The sequence below is a fragment of the Musca vetustissima genome, unplaced genomic scaffold, assembly GCF_032173495.1.
Source record: "Musca vetustissima isolate MV318-11 ecotype Yass unplaced genomic scaffold, APGP_CSIRO_Mvet_v1 utg56632, whole genome shotgun sequence".
Taxonomy (NCBI): Eukaryota; Metazoa; Arthropoda; class Insecta; order Diptera; family Muscidae; genus Musca; species Musca vetustissima.
In genome coordinates this window covers 4,474-31,438 of record NW_026885039.1, presented here as the reverse complement: position 1 = coordinate 31,438, position 26,965 = coordinate 4,474, and the positions used below count along the sequence as shown (strand labels likewise).

Genomic DNA, 26,965 nt, shown 5'->3' with positions numbered 1-26,965 from the left:
CATACATCAGACCAAGTCAATGCTAGCAAGATGTTCTAAAAAACAACTGGCGCTCTAGAAAACCATGGAACTTTGATGCAATGATGAAACTGTTTGACATGGTCAAGGTAAAAGTTGTATAGCTGTGTAAGGAGAATGAATACCTCTACAAACTGAGAAAATAAGGGATGTGCAAGTTCAAACAATCGCAGAAGTTTTTAAATAAGTTCAACCTCTCAGAAGGTGAAAACATTCAAGGCGTGCCCTGAAGAAATGTATTTTCTAGCACTATCAGTAGTTAGTACAACATATTTTAACCCTTTGAAATCTTTCATTCGTGAAATAAAAACTCTTCCACTTACTCAAGTGTAATACATTACAATTAACATTATTTCCCTTGACGGAGAGCAAAAAATATCACCTGTCATTGATAAAAAAAAATTTTAACGTTATTGCTCTACAATTGCAAATAGGGGAACAACGTAAATAATAAAACATTTTTACAACTTTATGACATGTTAAAAACCAATAAAAAAAATCTCTCGCATTAAGTAACACATTTCTAGTGCTAAGTCACATCTCACCCTCGTCAATTTGATTAGTCATGTGTTTGTTTCACTTAAACCAAAGGTCTAAGTAAATGGCTTTTACTATTCGAATTTACTGGACATTTCTAACAAAGGCAATCAATCGGTCAGAAGCGGACGTTTTTTTATAACTTTCACCACTTACCCTTTGTGCATATGTTTGTAACAAGCAAAAGGAATCGAGATAGACCCATTGTTCCTTTTGAGAATATGCATAGAATCACTTTCGGAGTCGATTTAAATATGTCCGTCCGTCCATGTATTTTTGTTAACAAAGTAGAGGCCGCATTTATGATCCGAGTTGGATGAAATTTGGAGAAAATCGGTTCAGATTTAGATATAGCTCCCATATATAGCTTCGTCCGATTTTATGTGAATGATGCATCAAACTCCCAATATTTGTCCGATAGGGACATCTCCGATAGGGAATTCTGCACAGAATACTGAAATAGGTGCAGACTGATGTCTGCGAAGTTTTGTTAAAATCGGTTCAGATTTAGACATAGCTCCCATATGTAGTTTCGTCCAATATTTGAACGATTGGGACACAATTTTGCACAAAGTATTGCATTAGATCCAATTCCAATATTTGTCTGATTGAGTAAAATTTTGCATAGCGAATGCTATTGAGAAAAAATGAAGCGTTATAAGATTTGTTGAAATCGGTTCAGATTTTGATATAGGTCTTATATATATTTTCGTTCGATTTTATGTAAATGGTGGTTACACGAAGTTTGGCAGAGGGTATTAAATTGAATATAGTGATTACAAAAAACAAATGGTGTATGCAACGGTTACTCAATTAGGTCCCTTTGTCTATATTATGTATTGGAGCTATAATTTGACTTGATTTCATACAAATGGTGCACCAAAGAATCCAAGTGAACCAAGCAAACTTTGTGTTCCAAGGATATCTTGAAATCCACCGGAGAACAGAAATACTAATTGTAACCAAAATGTCCATATTAGGAAGCTTTTAGCCGTACAGGGAACTATTTTATTGTACCGCGACTTAATGGTGTACCTAAGACTCTACATATTTTTTCGATTTGCACGAAATTCGCCGTGTCGCACTGAATTAAGTCTAGAATGATGTGTATTACGTTTCAAGAAATCCGGTTCAGATTTAGATATAGCTCCCATATATATTTTCGTGCGATTATAGTTAAATGGTGCACCAAACTCCTAATGTTTGTCCGATTGACACGAATTGACGTTGATACACATCTTCCGTATATATTTCGAACGGGTGTTTGATTGAGATTAAATTTTTATCAGTGCGGCATACTGAATAGCGTGTATCAAATTTGCTATAAATCGATTTCCATCAATTTGTCCCATTGCAAGCAAACGACTCTAAATCTGCCAGAATGAAATAAAATTTTGCATAGGTTGCAGAAAAGCATGTAGAACATAGATATGAAATTGATAGGATACATATGAACAATATATCCAAAGTGGTGAAGGGTATCTTATAGACCCAGTTTGATTTTACTACTTTCCTTACTGGTTATTAGTTACCGTTGTTACGCCGACAATATAAAACCAGTGAGCGGAGCAGTATAGTTGGACGCTACACAACTACCATGAAAATCTAAATTACTTCGGTTCTATATTCTGAGCCTGGGCTATATTTCGCGATATTAGAACCCTGTTATGGGTCAACTGCTCCATTTTTAACAATTGTTTTCCCGAGATTAATATTTACCGTATAGCCGTTCTAAGAATTTGATCCCCTTTACGGAGTAAAATATGTAATGTTCTGCTTATACTAATGGCCTCTAAAGTGACTAGAAAATCTGACAAAAAAAAAAAAAAAAAAATTTGTCTGTTCATTGCACCCCCTAATATCATCTCAACATCACCGAAAATTATAGGCGTTCTCCTTGACCATAATCAAAACTACATTAAAATTTCAAACTCCTCTTGGATATACTATCAAGTTCCACTATCTATGTCCTTCAGGAGTAAATATATACGTCCCACAATACAAACTTTGTCATTTTCACACAAAAATCTAGGGCTATTTGATCCGCAAAATATTGACCGATCATCATCAAAATGGTCATGCTTATTATTTGGCCAGATTTCCTTCGTGGTACAAATTTCGTGGTGTTCGGATCATAAAAAAAGAGGAACTGTAAAACAGTAAAACAAACAAAAATAAGGTTTTTGGTCTATTTCATTCCCTAAATGTTAACTCTACATGCAAAATTTCGTGACGATTGGCCCATAACTGCGGTTGGCCTATAACTGCGATTGGCCCATAACAAATTGTAATGGACAGACTGACGAACACACATGTCTAGATCGACTCAGCTAGTCGATATAACAACACAATATTTTGCGGCGTTACAAACGCCCAAAGTTATAATACTGACAACATAGTTGTGTAGGGTATAAACAAGAAAGTTGGAGTCCACATTACCCGAATTTCCTCTATATATTACAAATCTGGGGACTTTGCACCACTAACATTTAATATCATTGAGGGCCACGGTTTACATTTTCATATTTTTTGAGAACACAATATATATTAAAAAAAATATATATATATATAACACTGGCATGAGCCAATATATTAATGTGGAATTTCGTATATAAAACTTTTAAAAATGATTTTTTTCCAAAAAATGTTACTTTCAGAAGAATATTTAAATCCAGAATTTTAGGGTAGCCCCCATTTAACGGTACCCCATAATTTTTGTTTTTTTCAGAATTTTGTGCGCATTTTCCAACAAAATTGCCTATAAATTCAAATTCTTTGAAAAATTTTAAAACACCCAATTTAAAAGTTTTGTAGAAAAATTAAAAAAAAAAAACATCAAAAATGGATCCAAATTCTCAGCGGTATTATTAACGGTAATTATTAACTATTTTCAATTTCATAAACGAAACAATCATGTTATAAAATACATCTTATACTTAAACCGTACGCCTTCCACCTCTAATCAGAGATAAAGTAAACAAGAAATGTGTTATTAACCCTTGTGTATATTTCTGTTTTGTCCTATCACAACCTGTGGCATGTTGAGCGAACATCTTTGCGGTGGTTATTGCTTGAATGAATCTAAGCGCACTCAGCAGGACAGCTGTACAAACAATTCGAGAGAAAATATCCTTTTGCAGATACAGAAACTACCCCTCTTGGGTGTATGTTTTTTGTGCAGTCTGTTTAAAACGAAATTCAATATGAAAACAGCGGCTCTCTTGAAATTCCCAATATTTTACTCCTGTTTTGCAGCCACACACAAAAATATACTTCGTTAAGTTCTCCTCGCCGCAAATGTCCCTTTGGTTTTAGGTTGCGTCTGTTTGGGTTATTTGCTCTTTGTGGGAAATAATGACTCTTTCATTCAAGCAATCAACAGGCCGTTGTTTAATTTTTTTTATCTGGAATTAAAGTGAAATGTATTTAAGTGTCCTTGCAGACATTTTATTAAATAACTATTAAAAAATATTCAAATTAAAACACTTTTTTTATAATGAATTATGTATGTTATTATTTAACGTTATTAATTTTAAAATAACAACATATCCCTTTGTTACGGAAGTTGCGACAATGCCATATTGCTCAAGAATTTTAGTTATATCTTCATTAAGTAACCTTTTTTGTCCTCAGTCAAAATTAGCATTCAATGTTTGATTTTGAAGGAAGCATTTTTATCCTTTTCATTCGTTACGCTGCATTTATGCCATGATATGTATGAATTTCGTCTATGCAGACCAGTTCTGTTTTGTATATATTTATGCATAGATTTTCGACATTGTAGAAAGTCATTCGATGTCTTTGTTGGTTTTCATAAGATTATGCAAATATTTAGTTTATACCACAACACAAAAGTTGATGGTTTATTCTGAAGGTTAGTCTAAGGTCAATTATGATTGAGAATTTGGTTACATGTAAATAATGAAAAGCTAAAATAATAGTGATACGGGTAGGAATGTGTGGATCTAGTTAACTCTTAAACCGATAATACAATATGATTCCCAGTGTTTTTAGCATTCAAATGGTATGCATATAAGTGTACATAATTGGTTTATTACATTCGGTACAAAGACTAGTTTTATGTTCTAAAAATCTGGTTCAAAAATGTTGGGATATTTGAGATTTAATTATGGTAAATATTTCAGACGAATTTCACAGCTTCTATTATCAAAAATTTCTTTAATCATCACTTTTCTATTAAAATAAAAATTAGGGCCACAAAGGGTTAAATCGCTTCGTATTCAAATTGTATGAATTCTGCCATCAGAATTATTTTTGATTCTTGTAAAAATGAATTTATAGAATAACTAGCGGGACCCGTGGCGCTTCGCTGCCCCTGCTGAAGTTATCAAATTAAAATTTAGATATGATCAATTAGTAAGCATCCTATATACAGCTGCTATATTTACTAAAATTAATTTTAAAATTAGGTAAACCCCGGTATTTTTATATGCTCGAATTAACACTACAAAAAAGTGTGAAATGACCATGTTCTAGTAGTTATTAAATAATTCGCTGTTTTCTGTAATGGTGGTAATTTTTGTTTTCTTGAAATACATTTTTTCGCAATGTAACAACAATTCAAATATTATAATGCCAATACTTTTTATCAATTTTACATAATCGACCACCTCCATCTGTTACCTCCTCCACAAAATGGTATTTTTAAAAAAATTAGTGGCGTATCTGAATTTATCGTATCTCAGTCTCTGACATTTTCCAGATGATAAAACGATTTATAATTCAAATGCACATTTATTACTTCAATGTTTTTGTTTTTTTTAATCCAAAAAACATTTCGTTTGTCTATGTTAAAAAAAAACATGTTTTCACAAACTGACAAAAATGGAAAATTATAATGTCAACCAATTTTTTTTTTTTTAATTTTACACATTTTTTTTTTTCAATATACATATGTACATACATATGTTGTATTTCAAAATATATCCTCATGGGATGATGGGTATTTGTATCCATGTTACTCAACCATATTTTCAAGCCGCTACCTTAAGATATGCCCATAGAATATGTTTTTCATATGTACATTCTTTCAGATGTATGAATACTTCTGATGCTATACTTCTCAGTTTTATCTAACCTATGTTGCTTTCGTGGGATCGCTTGACTTACAGTGAGCATTTTAGTAAAATCTGTTTAGTGGTTTAGTCCAGAAACAATATGTTTTCTATTTTCGACGTGTAGATTTAAATGCAATGAGGTGTGCATTTTCCCTTGTCCGCGGTCATGTTGTGTGGATGATGCGTATTTACACTCACGCTACTTAGCAATAGTTTGAAATCGGTATCTGTAACCATACTTAAGATATACACAAATTATATGTTCATACTTATTGAGTTATGATTACGTTCTATGCTATAACAACGCATCCTCGGGAAATCTTAGAGGTTTATATAGCATATGTTATTCCCAGGGCATGTTCTGACGTTCTGTGAAAATCTCAGTAAAATCTTTTCAGCATTTTTAGAGTCTACAAACAAAATATATTAAATTTTCAATATGCTGATTTTTAAAATGCAGTAAAAAGTGAATTTTCCGTTGATCGCACCATGCTCATTTTTGTATGGGTGGTGTGCATTGATACCTTCGTTATTTAGGCAAATTTTGAAAACGTTATCTGCAAGCGTTCTTAAGATAAACGCATATTACACGTTCAGAAATTTTGAGGTATGTTTACTATTGATGCTATAACTTCGCATCAACGCGGAATTTTAAAAGTTTTTATAGCCTATGTTACTTTCAGGGCATGCCCCGACATACAGTGTAAATCTTATTAAGATTTGTTCAGCGGTTTTGGCGTCTATCGGTAACATACAAACAAACTAATTTTTTTCTATTTTATATATATAGATTTAAATTTATTTTTCTGTCGATTTTGCATTTGGTTTTCTTGATATTGGACTTTAATTTTTCCTAAAGAATGTACTGTATCTCCCGAAAACATGGATGTAGCGATGTTAAATTTTGTGCATATCCTATTTAGGATAGTTGCATTAATTCTGTAAACAGACATTTGTCTTAAGGGGTTTGTCTTAAAGGGTTATGAAATAAATTAGTTACAAGAATTAACTAAAATAATTGGTTAATATGTGGTCTGTTCCCGTACTGCAAGAATCTACTATTTTTTACAATTTTTGTCGATATCATAAAGGAAAAATTTGTTATCGTAGTAAAAACTAGCAGATTCTTGCAATACGGGAACAGAACAATGATCTTATTAAGGATATTCCTTCACCGGGGTCACGTTTGGTAGTATACTGTTTACCAGACGCACTAGCCACCCCCATAGATTTTCGATGGTATTAAAATATGAAGAATATGGACTTCAACATTTTGACCCTCAATCTAATCGCTGAATTGCCACTCTAAGTCTGAAAACTTTCATTATCTAAAACTCTTCTGTACGCTGTGACATTCATTTTAGATGAAAGAAATTGGAACTACGTAAAACCGCATGGCTCTCCACACCGTTGTGTGAGGGCTACCCGGAAACTTTGGTGAATATTAATAATTTTTACTATGTGCATTTGCTATAGAATGAAATCCCAAAATACTAACTTACAGCCAATTTGGTTTGGTTCAAACCCCTAAAATACCGAATATTGGGGTTATCGTTATATGGACATTACATGAACCGATATATTCCATTTGCAATACTAAATATCCTAGGCAAACTAGCAATGTCTGTGCAAAATTTCAGATTAGGAATAAATATACTTTATGGTCTCCGGTGAATATTTCGATCTTTTGCAAACTGAATGACATATTTAATATACACTCCACTTTATTATGGTATAAAAATCAGTGAGAGAAGTAGTATAGTCGGATGGGGCCGTGTTTATAAATTATAATGGACAGACGGATACACATGTCTAGATCAACTCAGCTAGTCGGACTAACATCTGGTGGAGTTACAAACTCTTGGGGCCACAAAAAGCTATAATAGCCTGACAACATAGTTTTGTAGGGTATAAGTATGCCTCGTTCGATTTGGCTGAAGAAGTGTCTTCTCAAAAATAACCTATAGTACCCGCAAACAAAGATATAATCCTTTTTCTTGGTCAACTTTAGAGTTAGCAACAACTTTAGGTCTTTGCTCTATATAGGTCAATATATTGTTAGCTAAAATGCAAAAAGGCGTAACTAACAAAAGCATAATTGTGTAGGAGAAGCAAAAACAGTTTTGAATGAAAACTATAAACATATCATGTGAATCACCCGGCAGGGTGATATTGCATATGACGAATAGTAGACTATATATTTTTTTAACAAATTTAGTTATTTAGTTTAATGGCAGTCATAACAATTTTTGTTAGTTACGCCTTTTTGCATTTACCAAATAAACCCACTTGTAGTTACGTCTTTTTGTTTTTTGTTAATAGAAGCTCCTTTTTTGACCGCAGACGTGTAAAACTTTGTCAACACATGTAGTTTATTGACATTCACAATATTCATTCAAAAAGTCAATTTTAATTTTTTTTTGTTAGTTACGCCTTTTTGCATTTTAGCTAACGATAAAATGCAAAATAAATGAGATGTGCCAATTTCATACAATTCGGATCATAAATGTGACCCATGGTTTGTTTACAATTTAACATTGAGAGTCGGACAGACTGACGGACGGACATGCATAAATGGACACAGAAAATGATATACATATTCTCAAAAGGAACCATGTATCTATTTCGTTTCCTTTTGCTCTGTACCAAAGGTGGTGAAGGGTATAAACACCAGTAAAAAGTATAAGACGGTGTTGCCGACAGACTTTCGTTGATGTGAGGCTTTTTTCGGAAATACGGAATTTTACAGCAAACCAGTGAGCGGAGCAGTATAGTAGGACGGGCCGACCATATGATACCCTACACAACTTCCATGAACATCTAACTTTCTGTAGCACCACATTCTGAGCATGGGCAATATTTCGCGATGTTTGCACCCTCTTGACCTACTAGAGGTCAACAAATATTACTACTATTCAGTACAGTCCTTCTAATTACTTGTCCAGATTTCCTTCAAAGTGGGTTGTTTTGTGATGTTCGGCTTTCAATTGTGGACTGTAGATAAACTCGAAAAAAATTGTGGACTGTAGATTGACTCGGTCCACTTCATCCCAATATTATTATCTGATCATCAACAAAAATTATAGGCATTGTCCTTGACCATACCTGGACACTAGTGAAAATTTTCAAAGCGATGAGCGCTATTTTCCGCCCACTAGTGTGGTAATGAATTACTAAATAATATCTGAGTACGTAAGTACCTGTAAACATTTAAGTGTAACTCCCACGTCCGAGTACATACGACAATATAATTGGTATCAATTTAAATGTCAACCACTCCTCTCGGGTATACTATCAACTTTCCGGGTTTATATTCTTCAGGGGTAAATTTATACGCTATAGGATACAAATTTTGTCATTTTTCACACAAAAGTCAGGGTCCATTTGACCCGCTAAATATTGACCGATCTTTATCAAAACAGGCGTGCTTATCCTTTTTCCCGATCCCCTTCTCCATGCAAAAATTCACGGTGTTTGGGCCATCGGAAAAATCGACAAAAATAAAGTTTTTGGTCCATTTCATCCCCTAATTATTAACCGATCTTTTCAAAAAACAATAGGGGTCTTCATTGGCCAGAACCCATCCTACATGCAAAATTTCGTGAAGATTGGTCCATAACTGTGGCCTGTATCGTGTTTACAAATTTTAATGGACAGACGGACGGACGGACACACATGTCTAGATCGACTCAGCTAGTCGAGATATGACAATTTTGTCAGATTTTCTAGTCGCTCTAGAGGCAATTATTATATACAGAACATCACATATTTTACAAGGTGAAGGGGATCTGACCAAATACTTAGAGCGCGCTGTTTAGATGATGATCGGTCAATTTTCCGAGGGTCAAATCAACCAAAACCTAAAGTGACCAATTTTTTATTGTATGGCGTAAAAATGCACTTCAAGAAAAAACATTTTGGAAAATATGCAAGACTTAGAAAAAGGAGTTGTTGATCTATAATCGTTAAAAAGGGTGCAAATATCACGAAATATTGCTCAGGCTCAGAATATAGAACCGCCGAAGGTGTGCTTTTCGTGGTAGTTGTGTAGGGTATCATATGATCGGCCCCGTCCGACTATACTGCTCCGCTCTCTGGTTTTTAATTTAATTTTGTTAGGTCACAAAAATTAAACAACCCTAAAGATAACAATTCTTATAATTGGCATAGGCATCGGCCATATGAACGTTTGTCTTTCGAATAAAGAACAAAAATATATGGGAATCCCAGCATCCAAAGTAATCTTTCTCTGACATATTTCCAGTTTTGTTTTTGTACTTTCTTTGCGACTGATAACAGATGTTGCAAAAAAATATTGGGGGATTTTTTAAACATATGAATTGACTTCTGTCTACTTAATTCGAAGAAAAAACCAACGAGCGGAGCAGTATAGTCGGACGGGGCCGACCATACGATACCCTACACAACTACCACGGAACTCAAATTTTCTGCGGATGTTTATTCCGAGCCTGGGCAATATTTCGTGATATTTGCACCCTCTTGTCCGATTAGAAGGAAACATCACCTCTTCCTCACACTGACATATTTTCCGAATATTATGAGTATTCAGTACAGCTATTGTCCTTCACGGTGGGTTGTGTTGTGATATTCGGCTTTCATTTGTGGTCTATAGATCGACTCGAAAATAAAACAAAAATTAAGTTTTTGGTCCACTTCATTCCAAAATTATTATCTGATTATCACCGAAATTTATAGGCGTTGTTCTTGACCATACCTGGAACATTTCAAAGCGATCAGCGCTATAGTTCCGCTCTCTAGAGTGATAATGGGTTACTAAATAATATACGAATACGGAGATACCTGTAAATATTTAGGTTTAACTCCCACATTCGAGCACATACAACAATATAATTGATATTAATTTAAAGGTCAACCACTCCTCTTGAATATAATATCAACTTCTCGGGTCTATGTCCTTCAGGGATAAAAATATACGCTATAGAATACAAATTTTGTCATTTTTCACACGAAAGTCAGGGTCAATTTGACCCGCTAAATATTGACCGATCTTTCTCCAAACAGGCATGCTTATTCTTTGGCCCGATCCCCTTCTCCATGGAAAATTTCACGATGTTCGGGCCATTATTGCGGCCTCTGGAGCGACCAGAAAAACCGACAAACAAATTAGTATTTGGTCATTTTCATTTCCTAAATATTAACCGACACAAGTTTGGTTGAAATCGGTTCATATTTGGATATAGCATCCATATATAAGTAAATTGTGCATCAAACTCGTCATATTTATTAGATTCACATCAAATTTTGCACAACGTACAAAATTGAGCATAGAAAAACGTATTTGAGTTTACTAGAAGTACAGATCTAGTCCAACGGATGACCTATTGATATTTGTTTGAAGTCGATTTACATACTTTTGTCCCATTGTAACAAACGAATGACATGTTTATGGATAGATCTAGGTCGATTCACATTTAGACAAATATCACATATTTTATTTCATCCAATTTAATGATAATAGTCCTGTTTAATATACCCATAGTGGTGAAGGGTATCATATAGTCGGCCCCGTCCGACTTTACTACTTTCCTTACTGGTTTATATTTTAAATTCGTGCATGCAAAGGATTTTAACTGAAATAAGGTACTGAAATTTATGTTCGCAATGTGTTATATTTTCCGTTTATATTGCATATATGCTCCATTTTTGTATATATATTAATAATAAAAAATTGGATGTACGTGGTGTTTCGTTCCTTTGAGGTGAGATTTACAATTTGTATATACTCTTCGTTTGTATTTTCCATTTTTCTAAATATTCTTCTGGTTGACTCAGGATTTGCAAACTATATGGGCGAGCTCTGGAGCGTTAAGTGTCCCATCTGGCCCTCTTAATGCCTTTTGAGAACATGCATAGTTCCTTTTGAGAATATGCATAGAGTCAAATTATGCTTCTTTCCGTCCGATCGTCTGTCCCTCCGTCTGTTGATGTTAAATTGTAAGCAAAATACATGTCGCATTTATAATCCGATTTGGATGAAATTTGGTACAGCTCATTTATTTGGCCCAGGGACGAACCCTATTAAAATTGGTGAAAATCGGTTCAGATTTAGAAATAGCTTCAGATTTAGAATAGTTGCGAAGTTTAATGGATCCGCCATACAGTTCGAATTTGCAACCAAGCGATTATCATCTTTTTTTCATTGCATACAAAAGTAATGGATTTCTTTCTCCAACCTAATATATTTTCGATTAAGATTAAATTTTGAACAGTGCAACATACCGAATAGCATGTGTTAAGTTTGCTTTAAATCGATTTGCTTAAAGTGGGAAGGGTATCATGTAGTCTGCCCAGTCCGACTTTAGTACTTTCCTTACTGGTTATTACTTTTTCTTGATTGTTTTTCTATTCTACCATATTTCTGGAATCATACATGTATATGGCAAAGAGTTTCTGGAGTTAATTTAAAGATTTTATAGAGAGAAAGTGATATGTTTTACATATTAAATTTTATATTATATATATTAAATATAAAATTTTGCAAAATGTCCTACAAAATATCTTACAACCAATTTCCTTAATTTAACGAATGGTTATAATTCAATAACTTAATACAAATAATTACATTTTAAAAATTATGACTTAAACCAACACCAACATGTTTATTAGTTTGACCATTAAAGGGACCACCGAAATTCTTCGACACACCACCTGTCAAATCTAAACTTGTGGCTTGATCACGAGACTTCCATAAATTAGCTCTGCCTGTTACATCGACTGTATTCATCTTCAATTGGGGTATCCGGGAAGCTGTCACTGAAGCTCCATGTCCATTGGCATGATTATAGTCAAGACCACCCCCGACTTTACTAAATTTGAAACCATTGTCTAAATGTGTACGACTATGAAAGGCATTGGCATCCAGTTTGTGTCGATCGTTTTGAAAGAGGTTAGCGTTCACATTCTGTGAAAATGTCGAACCAAACTTATCAGTTTTAGAATGTGATAGCGTGGCACCAAAGCGATCTCTAGAATATGAAATGGATTTAATTAAATGTATTATTAGAAAATTTTAATCTTAATCAACTTACGCATTTCCCGATAGAAATGCTCCTCTTGTTGTAGGCCCACCTAATGTATTTCCACTGGCAAAGACACCACCGCCAAAATTTCTATTGTTATCGCCAAACTGATGACCCGCACGTGCAAATACATCTGCCCCTCCGCGACTATTCGAAGTTATGGAACCACCGAATTGAGCATTTGCAACAGCCAATGTGGCCAAGACCGCAATTATTCCAATGTATTTTGAGAACATATTGGGTTGTTCAATCCTTGTTTCTTTCACGAAGCGTTAAAGTCTTTTGATTGGCTTTCATATCAGTGACAGTATTTATATATGAACGACATCTGTCTTTATGAAGCTGTGCTGCATTATTGTGAGGATCATCAAAGCTCAGTACATCATCGTTATCAGTGTTTTTCTTCTAGCGCTGACAAAAAATGTTGGGATTCACTGTAGCTATTCTTGTTTTGTTTAGTAGGGAATTCACCTTTGGGGCTACCCCGAAGCGTGGACCATTCTTTATAATATATAACGACATAATTTGCAACCGATTGAGAATAATTTTGCTTTATTTCCTAAAATTATGGTAGTGGGTATAAAAATCTTTTAATTGGAATAGGCACAGTCACAGCAAAAACCAGTAAGAAAGTAGTAAAGTCGGACTGGGCCGACTATATGATGCCCTTCACCACTTTGGGTATATTGCACATATGTATCCTTACAATTGTATGTCAATGTTCCCTCGAAGGAACATACTCATGTCTTTCTGCAACCTATGATAAATTTAATTTCATTCGATTTAGAGCCGTCTGCGTAACTTGGGGAAAATTTATGGAAAACGATTTATAGCAAAATTGATACACGATATTCGGTACGCCGCGTTGTTAAAAATATAATCTATATATGAGAGCTATATCTAAATCTCAACCGACTTTCACGAAATTTAGCACACATTGTTCTAGACTTAATTCAGCACGCTATGCGAAATTTCGTGCAAATCGAAGGACACAAAGGGACTTTGGTGCACTATTTACCTAAAATCGGGCGAAAATATATATGAGAGCCATATCTAAATCTCAACCGATTTTCACGAAATTTAGCTCACATTGTTCTAGACTTAATTCAGCACGCTATGCGAAATTTAGTGCAAATCGAAGGACACAATGGGACTTTGATGCACTATTTACCGAAAATCGGAGGAAAATATATATGACAGCTATATCTAAAACTGAACCGATTTCCACGAAATTTAACACCCATCGCTTTAGACTTAATTCAGTACGCTGTGCAAAATTTCTTGCAAATCGAAGGATATATAGGGACGTTGGTACATCATTTACATAAAATCGGTCGAACATATATATGGGAGCAATATCCAAATCTGGACCGATTTTCTGAAACTTGACACACATCATTCTTGACCTAATTCATTACTCTCTGTCAAATTTCGTACAAATCGAAAGATATATAGAGACTTTGGGTACACCATTTACCTTAAATCGGACGAAAATATATATGGGAGCTATATCCAAATCTGAACCAATTTTCAGGAAACTTGACACACATCATTCCAGACCTAATTCATTACGCTGTGCCAAATTTCGTACAAATCGAAAGATATATAGGCACCGTTTACATTAAATCGGACGAAAATATATATAGGAGCTATATGAACCGCTCTGAACCGATTTTTCAATAGGGTTCGTCCTTGGGCCAAATAAGTGACCTATGCCAAAATTCATCCAATTCGGATCATAAACCGATTTGTACTTTGTTTACAATTTAACATGGACAGACGGACAGACGTACGAACGGACATGCATAAATCGACTCAGAATGGCACATAGTTCTCGAATGGAACTATGTGCCTATCTCGTTTCCTTTTGCCTGTTACAAACATATGCACAAAGACATAATACCCTGTACCACAGAGTGGTGAAGGGTATAAATGATGTATGAATTGATTTTAGTTCAAAATAAAATTAGGTATTTAAATATGGGTTTTGAGCATGATAAGTATACTAATATTTTTACTTACAAAATGTGATATTAGGCATAGGGAAAAGCAAATCAATTATTTTTTCGCCAGATAGCTGTACTGATAGATTTCTAGTAGAGTTTTAGCAAATAGAGAGCAGGACTTCTATGAGAGAGACATTATGAAGTCACCTTTAAAATGGCAACAAATCATACAACAAAACGGTGCATATTTGGATATCCCGAAGCATGTTAAATAAAGTCCTATAGTTCATATAAAAATAATGAATTTCCCGAACCTAATACATTGATTTAATATAGTTTTAACTTCTCAAAATTCAAATACATGGATGGATAAATTATCAATCTTCGAACTAAATTTAATTTTGGTAAAAATATTAAATATTAAGTCACAAGTAAATTGCCCGCTACTTCGTATGCGGAAAGGAAATACTAAACAAATAAATAATATTTTATATGAAAATGAATACAGTATAATCTGTTGTACTTTAATTCCGAATTTCACTTTCCTACATTTAATATCAAGTTTATTACCATTAAGTACTTTTCGTACTCATATGTATAAATTTAAAAAACTACCTCAATTCTGATTTCAAAGAGTATTTGTATGTACAAATTCAAGAATTCCAGCTCTATCTGTTCAGAAAAATCCAAATTATACCAGTTTTGGTACCATTCGTACCCATATTCCAAAATTATCTCAACACTCCGACAGTGATCTTAGTTGCAACATTCAGGATTCCATCTGTATCCGTTCACTCAAATCTAAATTGTACCAAATTTAGTACAAATAATTATGAATTTTTTAAATACATCCATTTCTCAATCCTGCACTTCAACAGTAATTTTAATTCAAAATTTCAGGATCTCAGTCCTATGCCTTCACAAAAATCCACATTGTACCATATGTTGTATCATTTAGCACTTTTAGTGCCCGAAGGTAAGAATCAATCTTCAACAAAAAAAAAAAAAAACATATTTTGCTGTTTTTTTTGTTTGGTACATTCAATTATGAGTTACAGGGTGTTAAAAATGGAAGTGAACAAAGAGAAAATTCGGTACATTTTACAGTTTTTCTTTGACAAAGGCGAAAATGCAAGCCAAGCGGCTAAAACTTTATATATTAAAATGAAATCATTTCAATTTTATGCATTTATAGATCTAAAAACACTGGGTTCTACATATTAAATTTATATTTATACTTCACGTTTATATTTTGACTATATAAATATTAACTACATGTATATAATTTTGAAAAATATCTTACAATTTTACCAATTACATCCTTTAATTAAAAAATGTGTATAATCAAATAATAACTAATTTTAAAAATTATGACTTAAACCAACACCAACATGTTTGTCAGTTTGACCATCAAGGGGACCACCGAAATTTTTGGAGACACCACCAGTCAAATCCAAACTTGTGGCTTGATCACGAGATTTCCACAAATTAGCTCTGCCAGTCACATCGACAGTGTTCATGTTCAATTGGGGTATCCGGGAAGCCGATACTGAAGCTCCATGTCCATTAGCGTGATTATAGTCAAGACCACCACCGACTTTACTAAATTTGAAACCATTGTCTAAATGTGTACGACTATGAAAGGCATTAGCATCCACTTTGTGTTTATCGTTTTGAAAAAGATTGGCGTTAACATTTTGTGAAAATGTCGAACCAAAGTTATCAGTTCTGGAATGTGATAACGAGGCTCCAAAACGATCACTAAAATATACGAAATATTATTTTATTATCAGAAAAGAATACAAATCTTAAAAAACTTACGCATTTCCTGATAAGAATGCTCCTCTTGTTACTGGTCCACCCAAAGTATTTCCACTAGCAAAAACACCTCCACCCAAATTTCTTTTATTATCTCCAAATTGATGACCCAATCGAGCAAATACATCTGCTCCGCCGCGGCTATTTGAAGTTATGGAACCTCCAAATTGAGCTTTTGCAAGAGCCAATGTGGCCAAAACAATAATAATTCCAAGTGACTTTGAGAACATATTGAATTGTATATTTTCGTACTTTCTTTGACGAAACGATGATGAGTTTTAATTTATACTCAAGTCAATCGCTGTATTTATATTAGCTACAGCTGTGCTATTGCATCTTTGCTTGTAAAACAAGATCGTATAATTGACATAGGCATCGTCACATCGTCGTTTGTCTTTTGTGAAGACAAAAAACATGAGGGAATCCCACTAGCTATTGCCATGTGCGTTTGATTTAATAGGGAAACCACTTTGTCGCTGACTAATCTATATTGTGTTCGGTATATATTTATGTACTTTCTTTTCACAGATAACAGATGGTGTAAGAAATGTGGGATTTCTTTGAGCTTATGAATGAATTTCAAACAGCTTACTTAGTTCGAAGTTCGAGTTTTTATTTCTAATTGTTGTTTTTTTATAAATTTTATTTTTGATATCTAGTTAATTTAGGAATCTGTGGCCCATTCGCATCTTCAATTTTTATATAAAGGCTAACTGTTTAAATTGCTGCCAATTTGAATAGATTTTACAAATTGTTTGTCTTCTGAAAACGATTCGACTAATATGGATAAATACACTTTTATACGGCCAAAATGCGTTTCATCGGTTTTAGACCCCATATTTATTTAGATCAAATCCGTTTCAGACAATTTGGAATCGATTTACGAATGTCTGTCTGGTCGGCTAGTGCGCATGATAATTCTCCAAATTTAAAAATGCATCAATACTAACTCGAAATGAAACAAATAAATATGATTTAAAACTATTTTTTTTACAGTAAATGTAAAATCCTGTGTACGTTGCTGAAACATAGGATACTATAACATCCATAATTGGAAGATATTGTCTCACCTTCAATCAAATTAGCGGTATTTTGGTTTTTTTATGTTCGCATTGTGTTGCAGGGGAGACTGGGGCAAATTCGGCAATCGCGTTTTCGATATGAAGATCTCACCGGACATCACTAGCTTCGATACATAAGTATGGAATATCAAAATAAATAAATGTCACAAAGTTTGAAATTTCTAGCTATTAAACTTATTTAGATGCACGGTTTTTTGTATTTTTACAGATGTTTTTGAAGTGGGACATATTCAGCCATATACAGATATTGAAATATTATTTCCTTAAAATGTTTTTGGGTTTGTCTTTAGAAATAACCCTTTAATATGGTTCGAAATTATATATAAGACCAAAAGTGCGTGCATTGACGTGTATTAAACATTGTGTAGCTTATTAAAACAAAATGGAACATTTAATGAAACTGAATTTCAACCAGGCTTATAGCGGTGATAATTGCCATGACTATGACTATGGTGTCGAATGGGCCCCATCAAATGCCGAAGCTACCCTGGGTAGGGGCACATTCGGAATTTGACTTTCTTTTACAAATGTCTAAAAATGTTTAACTAATACTAATTTATTATATGTTATTGGTACTAGTTTTTATAATTAGGTTTCGGAGGACAATAACCAGCCATAAATTTTCTATATCTGTTGAATAAGTACTGAGATATAGAGCTCTAAACAAAAAGTGCCGAAGGTACATCAGTCTGCCCCATATATTCATACTAAAAATTTTCAATTTGGATCCACTACACCACCAAAATGCCTGTAGGTTAATATTTCGAATTCTTACTGGGTACCGAAAACTATCAATAGAATGTTTTTACCCTTCACCACACTGTGGTACAGGGTATTATGTCTTTGTGCATATGTTTGTAACAGGCAAAATGAATCGAGATAGACCCATGGTTCCTTTTGAGAATATGCATAGAATCACTTTCTGAGTCGATTTATGCATGTCCGTATGTCCGTCCGTCCATGTATTTTTGTTAACAAAGTACAGGTCGCATTTATGATCCGATTTGAATGAAATTTAGCACAGGTCATTTAATTGGCCCAAGGACGAACCATATTGAAATTGGAGAAAATCGGTCCACGTTTAGGCATAGCTCCCATATAAGGGTACCCCCCAATTTTCGGTATTTTGAGAGTATTTAGAGCCTTTTTTGACGGAATTCGCTGAAATTTGGTACTTTGAGTTCTTATTGTGTAGCAAATCTCTCTACTAAAAATTATAAATATAGGTCAATTGTTCGGATAGTCCCCATATAAGGATACCCCCAAATTTCGGTATTTTCGGGGTTTTGATCGCATTTTTCGACCGAATTCGCAGAAATTTGGTACTTTGAGTTCTTATTGGCTAGCAAATCTCCCTACTAAAAATTATAAATATAGGTCCATTTTTTCGGAGAGTCCCCATATAAGGGTACCCCCAATTTTCGGTATTTTGGGGTTCTTGAGCTCGTTTTATAACTGAATTCTCTGAAATTTTGTACATTGGGTTCTTATTGGGTACCAAATTACTCTATTAAGTTTTTCTGCAGTTTTTCTGGTAGTCCCCATATAACGGTACCCTCAAATTTTTGGCATTTTGGGGATTCTGATCGTATTTTTCGACCGAATTGACTGTAATTTAGTACGTCGAGTTCTTATTAGGTAGCAAATCTCTCCACTATAAATTATAAATATAGGTCCATTTTTTCGGGAAGCCCCCATATAAGGGTTCCCCCCAATTTGCAGTATTTTGGGGTTTTTGAGCGCGTTTTTCAACCAAATTCTTTGTATGTTGGTTTTTTGTAGTTGTATATGGTAACAAACCTCCCTCCCAAAAATTATTAATATTCGCCCCCCTTTTAGGGGTAGTCCCCATATAACCCCCTTTTTATACCCTTCACCACACTGTGGTACAGGGTATTGTGTCTTTGTGCATATGTTTGTAACAGGCAAACAAATCGAGATAGACCCATGGTTCCTTTTGAGAATATGCATAGAATCACTTTCTGAGTCGATTTATGCATGTCCGTCTGTCCGTTCATGTATTTTTGTTAACAAAGTACAGGTCCCATTTATGATCCGATTTGGATGAAATTTGGCACAGGTCACTTAATAGGCCCAAGGACGAACCCTAATGAAATTGGGGAAAATCGGTTCAGATTTAGATATAGCTCCCATATATAGTTTCGTCCGATTTAAAGTAAATTGTGCACCAAACTCCCAATATTGTTCCGATTTTGCACAGAGTACCCAATTAGGTCCCGACTAATGTATGCGAAATTTCTATATCAACAGGATATTGTAGATATTAAGATGTCTTGCATGTACCCATAGTGGTGAAGGGTTTCATATAGTCGGCCCCGTCCGACTTTTGAACTTTCCTTACTGTTTTTTTTTCAAAATATGTTATTCCAAGGAAATACCTTTTTGACTAATTTTTGATATACGAGTAGGTACACATTATTCCCCCATTTTTTCATAGTAAATAAATTTCTAATTTGCATAACTGGACACATTTGTCACTTGTTTTATTATTGTGGGGATGAAACATTCATATCCACATAAATAACATAACTACAAGTACATAGAGCAGAAATAGTTTGATTGTGTACAGTACACAGCTTTTTCAGTATTGACAACAACCGAGTTGTTTCGCTAAGCTTTTTTGAAAAAGGCTTATTAACCCTACATGTGGAATGTGACCCACCAGAGGTAGTCATGAATATATCGAATATTCTAATTTAGTAGAAAATTTTTGGGGATATTGTAAAATTTTTTTAATTCGTACCAAATCCGTTTTAGGCAATTTGGAGTGGATTTAGGAACGTTATTCTGTATGCATGTCTGCCTGGCTGATTATGACGATAATCTCGAAGGGGAAATAAATGTGTAATGTTTTATTTCTCTATTATCTCTTTCTCTTAAGTGGATGTTTTCGAATGCTAAGTCGCCGGACAACATGTCAGATGTCTTAAAATTCCAGCCGGACTCAACGTGAAATATTTATCATATCACGCCAAACAACTGTGCACAACCTAAGAAGGAGAGGACTAGTCCTCGCAAGGTTTAACCTTTTAAATTAAAAATCCTAATTATCCTTAACATTGTATTGAATTAGCTCAAGACATGGGTCTATATAGAAAATGCTCTGTGAATATGTTTTAATGAGAAAAAACGTCGTTAAAATCAACCAAACCGATTTTTCATAACCCCTAACATAGGGTGGGCATTAAAAAACTCGAATAAAATCGAGAAATGAATCTCATTATACACTTCACTGTGTTGAACTCACGATAGAGATCGCAATATTTAAGATAGAGCCCTGAAATTTTGCACAGACATTGCTAGTTCCCCAAGAATATTTGTTATTGCAAATGGTCAAAGATTTGGTGTATCCCTCTTATAATTTGATATTTTGGTTTTTCATCGAATAACACACATCAGTATCAAACAAGTGAAAAAAGCGTTAAGTTCGGCCGGGCCGAACTTTGCAATGATAGATACTGACAAATACTTGCAATGTAAATATAGGGAACATACCAAAAAGTGGACCTATACAGATAGTTCTACAAACCGATTTATGTAAACCATTATGTACACAAATATAAGTAATTTTAATGGGGAGGTGCTTATTGCTGGCCGATATATTTCATTATCCCCAGGTTCGAGTTTTTTAACACGATATCCTTAGAAAGCGGAATCATTACAACCGAAGGCTAAATCTTCTTAGAATTCTTTGTGGGGTAAAAACTGACTACTTCGAGTAACGACTATCCCCTAACTATGGTAGAATACGTTAGCTATATTGGCGTATTCTACCATATGGCTAACCCGAAAAAATCGATCTATATTTATAATTTTTTGTGGGATAATTGTTACGCAATAAGAACCCAATATACCAAATATCAGCGAATTCGGTTGAAAAGCGCGCTCAAGAAACCCAAAATATCGAAAGTTGGGGGGTACCATTATATGAGGGCTATGCCTAAAAGTGGACCGATATAGTCCATCTTCGAACTTGAACTGTCTGCAGACAAAATACGACCCTATGCGATCTATCTCAATTAGTTTAGACACTAGAGTGATTGCAAAAGACAGGCGGGCATGCTTATAGGGTCGGAAATGATTATTTCGATGAGTTACAAACGGAAAAACAAAACTAATATACCCTCCTATGGTGCAGGGGGTAACTATTAAGAACTTTTGGTAGGGAGATTTGTCACCGTATGCGGCTACAAAATACCAAATTACAGCGAATTCGGTTGAAAAACGCGTTCAAGAGCCCCAAAATACCAAAAATTGAGGGCACCCTTATATGGGGGCCACACGAAAATATCGCCCTATATTTATAATTTTTAGTGGAGAAATTTGGTACCTAATAAGGACCTAACGTATCAAAATTCAGCGAAAAACACCTAAAATACCATAAATGGGGGGGACGGTTATATGGGGGTTACCAAAAAATGTGGACCGATATTGGGATTTGGACACATTTTACAACCAATTGACAGTAATTTGGTATATTTGGGTTCTCTTTGTATAATACAGAAGTTTTTATATTGACCCACGTTTAAGGCTAGCCCCCATAATATGGTACCCCAATTATGGGGATTTTGGCACGTTTTTCAATCAAATTGGCTGTTATTTAGTATTTTGTATTCTCAATGGCTGTCAAATCTCTCTACCAAAAATATTCGTATTGATCTTCATTTTATTATAACCTCATATAACGGTAGTTCCACTATAAGATATTTTGAAAATTTCAATCATATTTTTCTCACGTAATTTCGGTATTAATATGATTATTTCATATGTAATTCATTTATTTAGAAAATTAAAAGTATATTTTTTATTACAACGATCACTATCGCATCGATCACTAATTTAAGAAGAAGGAGTTAGATGCAACTTGACAGATAATGATACTTTTGCATAGTTGCAGTTCCTCCCCCATCACGTAGTCACCGTATCTCTGAGGAGCTTTCCTAGTGCGTACTGGACGATTTCGGTTTGGTGTTTGCTCGGGTCCTTGGAATGGTGTTGGTGTAGTGTCTATTATAGTTGTTGTATTTTCAAGTGGCAAACTGTCTAGAACTGCATGTTGTTCGGTCTCATCTGGTGTATTTTCTTGTTGTCGAATAGAATCAGTTGTTGTCAAAGGTGTTGTGGTTGTTTCGGGTAATCGGCTACGCAGCTGGTCTATGTGCCTTGACTGCATATTGTTTCCATCTATAATTTCATAATTTCTCGAACCGGTAGACTGGACCGTTCCTGGCAACCATTTTTCCCCATTACCATAATTCTTGTACCAAACGTTATCACCTGTTCTAAATTTCCTTACTGCCGTCTGTGGTACGGTTTGTTCCATTTTTGAATTGGCTGGATGTATGTGATCCATTAATGTCTTTATCCTCCTCCCCATCAACATTTCGAACGGGGTCGTGTTGTTACTGTTTGGTGTTGTGCGAAGTCTCAAAAGTATGTTGGCTATTTCCTTTTTTAAATTCGTTGAACTTACTTTCTTCAGAAGATTTTTAATTGTCTGCACAAACCTCTCCTCTTGTCCATTTGAAGAAGGTTGGTATGGTGCAGTTCGCACGTGGTAAATTCCACTTTTCTTTAAATATTCCTCAAATTCCTCCCATACAAAATTTTCCCCATTGTCCGTAACGACTGTGTCAGGTATGCCATGTGTCGAAAATATATCGCGTAACATTTCAATTGTCTTACTTGATGTGATTGAATTCGTAATCTTTACCTCAATGAGAATCAACCACAATTAAAAAATTTGTTCCTAAAAATGGACCTGCATAATCTACGTGTAATCTGGACCACGGCATTCGAGTAGCTGGTCATTATTTCGGCTCTGCTGCTGGAGGATTCTTGCTATGTTGGCAACACTTTTCACATCCTCTTGCTAAGGTCTCAATATGTTTATCTAATCCCGGCCACCATAAGTAACTGCGAGCGATTGCTTTCATCGATGTTATGCCTTGATGTATTTCATGTAGCATTGTCAACATTTTCCTACGAAGTTTTTTTTTGGAATTATTACTCGGCTTCCCCATAGCAAACATTGACCTTCAATTGACAGTTCATTTATTCTTGTGGCGTATGGTTTGATTTCTTCTGAATCTGCTAACAAATCGTTGTGCTTTCTTTGTATGTGAAACATGACTTTAGATATTACTGGATCGGTTCTTGTTGCTCTCGCAATATCCTTCGATGTTATTAAAAACTGTTCCTCACCTTCAATGTGGTATAATACGTTTAAATTCACTGGAACACCTTTATCAACCACCAATGGCAACCTACTAAGGGCATCTGCGTTTTGATTTTTATCTCCCTCTCTATATTTTATTTCGCATTGATACGCTCCCAACATTAACGACCATCTTAACAACCTGGGTGATGAATCGTTCATAAAAATTAAGTAATCCTAAGAAGGCCTGGAGTTGTTGCTTATTTGTCGGCTCGGGTGCGTTCGAAACTGCCCTTACTTTTTCACATGTTGGTTTGACTCCATCCTGATTTATCACAAAGCCTAAAAACGTTACTTCTGGTATGCGCTGAAGTGTTTCTCTTGTACGTCTCCACATTTCTTCCATTGTTGACCCTCCAATCAGAATATCGTCTAAATAAAGAACTACTCCTTGAACATCGCCTAATATGCTTTCCATTAGCCTTTGAAAAATGCTTGGTGCTGTGGATACTCCGAAAGGTAATCTGGTTACTCCAAATAATCCCTTGTGAGTATTCAATGTTAGAATTTTTGCAGATTCCTCATCAACTTTTACTTGGGTATAAGCTCTGTCGACATCTAGCCTTGAAAACCACTTACAGTTGGACAGTGTTGCTAAAACTTCAGTGTTGGTCGGAAGGGGGTACGTCTCATTACACAGAATTTGATTTACCGTACACTTGTAATCCCCGCATATTCTAATACTACCATCTGGTTTCACCATTCGCTGTACTTTACTGGTTGAATGATGTTGTCGTCAATCATTTGTTGTAGAGCCTTCTCTATTCTGGGTTTAAGGGCAAATGGCACCGGACGAAATCTATAAAACTTTGGCTTACCATCTTCCATTACGTTGAGTTTTACTTTGTCTCCTTTATAGTCGCCTAGACCCTCACTAAATACTTCGCTGTACATTTCAATTTGTTCTGGAATATTGGCATCGATCCGGTTACAACTGCTCACTATTTGAATTCCTAATTCATGAAACCAATTTCTTCCAATCAATGACGGTCTATTCCCTGAGACAACTAGCAACCAAAATTTACCCATAAATTCCGATGTACATACTGGACCCAGAATTTTTCCAATTATAGACAGCTTTCTATCATTACCCCATGTACGTAAGTCTACATCACTTTCGTTGTTTTTTAAAATTTTTTAATTTTCGTAAACATATCTCAGAAAGCAGATATTAATAAACCAGAATTGAGTGCAACGACGAGAGGTATTACTCAAAATAATAATAAAATTATTATGAAAGCTAAAACCTCGCTCACAAAAATAATACTAATAATAATCATTCATAAACAATACACCAAGACGACAAGAACAAAATATTTGCATTGTCGGATTCAATGATTAGCGCAATTATTTTCACAATTCTAATGCTCAATCTTCTTCAATGTGGTAATTATATTAACATAATATGTGGTTAGTTATATTTTTAGTTTTAATAAAAACACATGTTTAGTGAAGGCATTGCCCGAGGTTCAAATCAATCAAACAAATCAGTTGCAGTTAGATTGTAAATTTCCAGATAATTCACATGGAATATGTACGCCTATAAAAGACTGTCCAGCAGCCATAACGGGAAAAGAAATATCGGAATGTTACAAAAATGACAACAGCATCTATGCATGTTGCAAATTTAACTTGTGGAAGGAATATAAACCAAGAAAAATAACCGATGGTGAGTATCAGAAAAATGACTTAATTAGGAACTATACGAATTAATGCCCTGTATTTTCAAAATTACGTACATGTTTCTAAGTAAATTTGTATATTTTGAATTTAATGTCATTGCAGACCATATTCCAGATATAATATAGAATTTCATAAATTATTGTTTGCTGATTTCGAAAACAACCTCGATTCAGTATCAATGAACCAAGTGAGCCGTTTATTTTAAAAGTGGTTTAAGTCCATTTTAGGTTTCGATACAAGACTTGATTTTCTAGAAAGTTTACAAAACATATTACCTTGTATATTCTATTGTGTTTAAGGGCACAAGGACACAAACAAAACCAGTAAGGAAAGTAGTAAAGTCGGACTGGGCCGACTATATGATACCCTTCACCACATTGGGTATATTCAACAGATGTATCCTATCGATGCACCAATTACATAAAACCGGACGAAAATATATATGGGAGCTATATCTAAATCTGAATCGATTTTTACGAAATTTAGCTCACGTCATTCTAAACTTAATTCAGTACGCTATGACAAATTTCGTGCAAATGGAATGATTTTCAAAGACTTTGGTGCACCATTTACCTAAAATCGGGCGACTATATATATATATACTAGCGAGCCCGGCAAACGTTGCCTTGCCTAGCAATATGATTGATGTATAATTTTTGGTTAGATAACCTCCACCATAAGAATTTGTCAGAGCACACATAAAATAGCATTACAAAACTGAATATCTACAATTTGATGCTTATGAGCGAATTTTGTTGCTCCCTCCAGAACTTTAAAGATAGAACTTTGAAATTTGGTCATACATTTCTACTACTCATAAGATATTAAAAATGTTCAATTTTTGGTCCACTTTAGGGTAGCCCCCATATAACGATACCGTTATATGGGGGCTTGAATCAAGAGAATTGCTACTAATTTAATATTACTGATACTTATTAAGCAGAAAATCTCCCTAATTAAAATATTCAATATTGGTTTGCCTATTCGTATAGCCCCCATATAACGGTATCCCTTAATATTCGGTATTTGGCTGTAATTTCATATTCACCTAAGCTTCCTTTTTGGGTAATGTGGGTCATTTGAGCACGATTTTAAAGGTAACCGTAATTTGGTATTTGGTGGTTTTATATGGTAGAATGAATCATACTAAAATTGTCAATATTGGTCGACTCTTTGAGGCAGCTCCCATATAGCGGTACCCACAATATTCGTATTTTTGGCAGTTTGGTCCAGTGTTTCAACCAAAGTGGCTGTAATGTTTTATTTTGAATGATAAAAAACCTCTTTACCAAAAATTATCAATATTGGTCCAAGTTTCCGGGTAGCCAAATCTTCCTACCAAAATTTAGTACATACCCATTCCCATTGTAGTATCATATATCATTCCGGGATATTGAAGGGTAAAACACATTTTTGCGGAAACCTTTCTATTAAGGACCAAGTTTTGATAAAGCCTACATACAGTTCCCGCCCCATTTTCGGTATTGTAAAGACTTTGACCGAA

The 26,965-nt window shown here is 34.6% G+C and overlaps 3 protein-coding genes across 3 annotated transcripts; all 3 read right to left on the bottom strand.

Moving 5' to 3' along the window:
* Nucleotides 1-12,237: 12,237 nt before the first annotated feature.
* LOC133332117 (attacin-A-like) lies at nucleotides 12,238-12,930 on the bottom strand. The gene is made up of 2 exons (XM_061540497.1): nucleotides 12,704-12,930; nucleotides 12,238-12,640 (listed from the first exon to the last, which is right to left on the bottom strand). Exons 1-2 carry the CDS (start codon nucleotides 12,928-12,930, stop codon nucleotides 12,241-12,243), a joined length of 627 nt encoding a protein of 208 aa, XP_061396481.1. The 3' UTR covers nucleotides 12,238-12,240.
* Nucleotides 12,931-15,998: 3,068 nt separating this feature from the next.
* Nucleotides 15,999-16,688, bottom strand: LOC133332118 (attacin-A-like). Its single transcript, XM_061540498.1, has 2 exons — nucleotides 16,462-16,688; nucleotides 15,999-16,401 (listed from the first exon to the last, which is right to left on the bottom strand). Exons 1-2 carry the CDS (start codon nucleotides 16,686-16,688, stop codon nucleotides 16,002-16,004), a joined length of 627 nt encoding a protein of 208 aa, XP_061396482.1. The 3' UTR covers nucleotides 15,999-16,001.
* A 5,707-nt stretch (nucleotides 16,689-22,395) lies between these two features.
* Nucleotides 22,396-22,914, bottom strand: LOC133332119 (uncharacterized). The gene has a single exon (XM_061540499.1). The coding sequence runs from the start codon at nucleotides 22,912-22,914 to the stop codon at nucleotides 22,396-22,398; it is 519 nt and encodes a 172-aa protein (XP_061396483.1).
* Between the last annotated feature and the right edge of the window lie 4,051 nt (nucleotides 22,915-26,965).

Excerpts from the sequence above, each read along its gene's own strand:
- LOC133332118 (XM_061540498.1), bottom strand. The coding sequence starts at position 16,688 with ATGTTCTCAAAGTCACTTGGAATTATTATTGTTTTGGCCACATTGGCT. Across the intron at positions 16,402-16,461 it reads GCATTCTTATCAGGAAATGC|TGATCGTTTTGGAGCCTCGT; the intron begins GTAAGTTTTTTA and ends CGTATATTTTAG.
- LOC133332117 (XM_061540497.1), bottom strand. The coding sequence starts at position 12,930 with ATGTTCTCAAAATACATTGGAATAATTGCGGTCTTGGCCACATTGGCT. Across the intron at positions 12,641-12,703 it reads GCATTTCTATCGGGAAATGC|AGATCGCTTTGGTGCCACGC; the intron begins GTAAGTTGATTA and ends TTCATATTCTAG.
- LOC133332119 (XM_061540499.1), bottom strand. The coding sequence starts at position 22,914 with ATGGATCACATACATCCAGCCAATTCAAAAATGGAACAAACCGTACCA.